The sequence below is a fragment of the Macrobrachium nipponense genome, chromosome 41 (genome assembly GCF_015104395.2).
Source record: "Macrobrachium nipponense isolate FS-2020 chromosome 41, ASM1510439v2, whole genome shotgun sequence".
NCBI classification, from domain to species: Eukaryota; Metazoa; Arthropoda; class Malacostraca; order Decapoda; family Palaemonidae; genus Macrobrachium; species Macrobrachium nipponense.
In genome coordinates this window covers 32,954,635-32,958,261 of record NC_061102.1, presented here as the reverse complement: position 1 = coordinate 32,958,261, position 3,627 = coordinate 32,954,635, and the positions used below count along the sequence as shown (strand labels likewise).

Genomic DNA, 3,627 nt, shown 5'->3' with positions numbered 1-3,627 from the left:
CTCCAACTCTTTTGAGATGGCTTCAACACTGTCCTGTGATTCTGTTCCCAGTTTGGCAAACGTGTCTTGGAATTCCTTGAAGGATTCAACTATGGCATATGGTTTAATCTTTACTTTCCTCAAAAATGATGCTGTGAAATCACAACCTGTGAATGCGTGCAGCCCAGGAAAAGCCATACACAGGTTTCTTCAAGATTTGAAGCAAGATTAGTGGGGGACATCTATAAATCTCATAGGTTTTTACTTACCCACTCTGCCCTACATCCATCCATATATGCTACTGCTGGGTTATGGATATGTAGCAGGATCACAAGAATTATCTGTCATTACATCTCAACATTTACCTTCGGCACCAACAAATGTTCTTTCAATATTCTGAAGATGCAACATAATACACGAGTCGGCCTCCTCATGACAACACTCAAGATCCCCAACTTTTTCGCACATTACATGACCATCAACCTCTTTGAAAGGTGGCACTCTTTTTACAGTCCAAAATATATTTCATGACTGTGCAAAACAGAGGCATAGCTATCATCTTCCCATTCCTTCACCAGAAAGTGCAGTAATGACTTCTTAAAGTTGTTATTTCTCAATGCTTGTTGAAAGTCCTTTGGTACAATGATGCTGATTTAACCTCCAAGGTTTCCACGCCTTCCATGTTCTATGTCCTTGATTGAAGGACTTTCATAGGTGTTACACACAAAATCCACACACTTTTCTCTTCTACAGAGATTTGCCATGATGTCCTTTGCAACTGCACCATAGGTGGGTACTATACTCTCTAATGACTGTATTATAAACATTCCATCCACCACACAAGGATCCACAGATGTAGGTGAAACACTTGTAACTTTTCCCTTTAGTATATGTATCAATTTGGATTTGTTGCTTTTCATAACAGTTCCATCAATATGTGCTAGTGTCATTGGTACTGGTGTTAAAGGAAATTTCAAAATTTTACGAAGATCTAACTTCTCATTTAAAGCTAGGAACAACAGTCTACCAAATATATCTCTTGTCCCTTGAACTTCCTTAATCTTCATATCCTTGGTTGATACTTTTATCTTCATCGCCACAAGTAAAATGTTTTACTTTATGTCTAGAAATTGGTTTTTCAAACCTGTTGGGATCTGCAAAGCACTCGCTGGTAAACTTATCACACCACTCGTTCCCTTTGTCCATACACTGAATGAGGTCTCCTTTTACATCGTTTGGTGCTGCTTTCCCAGTGCTTATACAGTACAAGTTTTCATCACTCACAGCTTCTCCAAACGGATCCAGTGTGTCTTCTACTCCTCTTACTAGCTTTTGAAGGTCATTGTTATCTCGTTTGATACGATAGGGTTTCAGCTCCTGAGATGTGTCGTTAGTTTTTGTTACACCTGATTCTTCCAATAGATCACCAACAACTGCACTTCTTACAGTTTTTGTCACCATCCATTTTTGACGGCCAGAGAATGACTGTGAGAAAGCCGATATGCCTCTGAGCCGTGATGCTGCATCAGAATTTAGTTTGCTCCAAGGTCATATCCACAGGGTTTCTTGAAAAGGATTTAGCTGACCTCCTGATAGAGACCACCATTTTCAAGTACTTGTCGCAAACCTGGGTGTGAATCTTCAATATTTACTAGGTTTAGTATTGTGGCGATTTGTTGCAAAGAACATGTAACACTTTTTTTCAAGACCGTAGGTGACAAGTTCCAGGTCACTAGTACAACAGGCCCTACTAAACTGAAGAAATATAGGCACCAGATCAATATACAGAATCCAATACCTTGCAGTTGCTCCATGACATCCACATCTTGCTTTGTTTGTGAAGTGTTCATATTCATCCACTATTAGGGTTATATACGAGGTTCATTCAAAAAGTACCCGACCTTGGTCCATAAAGAAAAAAAATTGCACATTTGAAATTTTTTTATTCAATCACCTTCAAAGTACTCCCCTTGGGAGTGCACACACTTTTCCCACCGGTGCTGCCACTGCTGGTAACATCTCTGGAATGTTTACATTGGGATGCTGTAAAGCTCTGCTGTCGTTTTTCTCATAATTTCCTCTCTCGACTCAAAACGCTTCCCAGGGTTGTTTTCAGTTTAGGGAACAGCCAGAAGTCACAAGGTGCCATGTCTGGAGAATAGGGAGGATGCCGAACAAGTGGAGTGTTGTTTTTGGCCAGATAAGCTTGGATCAAGTGGGCAGAATGAGCAGGTGCATTGTCATGGTGCAGTTGCCAGTTTCGCACCACCCACATTTCCGGTCGTTTTCGTCGTACAGCATCTCGAAGGTGTCGCATAACCTCCATATAATACTCCTTATTAATTGTTTGTCATGCTGGTGTGTATTCATGATGCAAAATACCATTTGAGTCAAAAAAAACATGTCAACATTACCTTGACATTGCTGCGAACCTGTCATGCTTTTTTGGGTCTTGGTGATGTCTGATGCTTCCATTGTGATGACTGAAATTTAGTTTCCAGGTCATATCCGTACACTCATGTCTCATCACCAGTGATGATAGTCTTCATGAAGTCAGAGTCACTGTTAGCACAGTCAAGCAGGTCTTGTGCAATTTCCAGGCAGAGTTGTTTCTGCTGTTCCACCAGCAACTTGGGACCGAATTTAGCAGACACTCGTCGCATGGCCAAATCTTCCATTAAAATTGTATGAACTAATCCTGTGCTTATTCCTGCTTCTTTAGTAATTTCGTTGATGGTTATACGACGGTCATCCTCCACTATTTGACGAACATTTTCAACTAATTCTTCGTTTCTGCTGGTGGATGGCCTGCCTGACCGTGGCTTGCTCTCAACTGAGGTTTGTCCTTGCTTGAAGCGATTATACCACTCCTTTATCTGTGTTATTCCCATGGCTTCATCGCCAAAGGCTTGCTGAATCTTCTGGATAGTTTGCACTTGTGTATCACCAAGCTTGTAGCAGAGCTTAATGCAGTAACGCTGCTCGATGTACTCCGACATGTTGTGTAAGGACGATAATCCGACGCGCTTGTGTTGGACGTCTGCACTCTAGCCCTCACAGGCGGGTAGTGCCACACACTATAGCTTTTAAAATTTACACGCATGCGCAGTAAGAGTGCTGTCAACTCCCACAAAACTAATTTTAATTTGCTGATTGGTGAATTATTTGTCCTTTTATGAAACAAGGTCGGATACTTTTTAAATGGACCTCGTATGTTGTTGTACTTTCTAGATTCTCCACGTCAGCAGCTGAGTTCAAAGTATGCAACATTCTTTGTAGGTTTTCAGGTACTACTCCATTGGTTTTAAGAAAGCTTTGAAAATGCAATACCTGGAAAGTGGGAGTAGTCGTTTGCAGCGGTTGAAGTGTTTTCCGCCAATAAATCCTCGAAGCGATCCAAGTGCCAAGACCTCTGTGTCCACAAGAATATGGGCTCCTCCAGATTCATCCATGAAATGTCCAAGTGAAGCAAAATAAGCAATCATAATGTGAAAAGGACCAAACCATATAAACAGATCATCATATTTTGCAGACTTTTGGTCCTGTATCTGCATAGCTGGTTTTGCGATTGCCAGATCGTACGTTACTAGCATGTATGTATCGCCACACTTCTTTGTAACAGTCTCTGAACGTCTCATCGTTTCAGCA

At 41.2% G+C, this 3,627-nt stretch overlaps 1 protein-coding gene across 1 annotated transcript; it reads right to left on the bottom strand.

Moving 5' to 3' along the window:
• Positions 1-2,495: 2,495 nt before the first annotated feature.
• Positions 2,496-2,978, bottom strand: LOC135212817 (protein GVQW3-like). The gene has a single exon (XM_064246589.1). It carries the CDS (start codon positions 2,976-2,978, stop codon positions 2,496-2,498), a length of 483 nt encoding a protein of 160 aa, XP_064102659.1.
• Positions 2,979-3,627: the final 649 nt, after the last annotated feature.

Excerpts from the sequence above, each read along its gene's own strand:
- LOC135212817 (XM_064246589.1), bottom strand. The coding sequence starts at position 2,978 with ATGTCGGAGTACATCGAGCAGCGTTACTGCATTAAGCTCTGCTACAAG.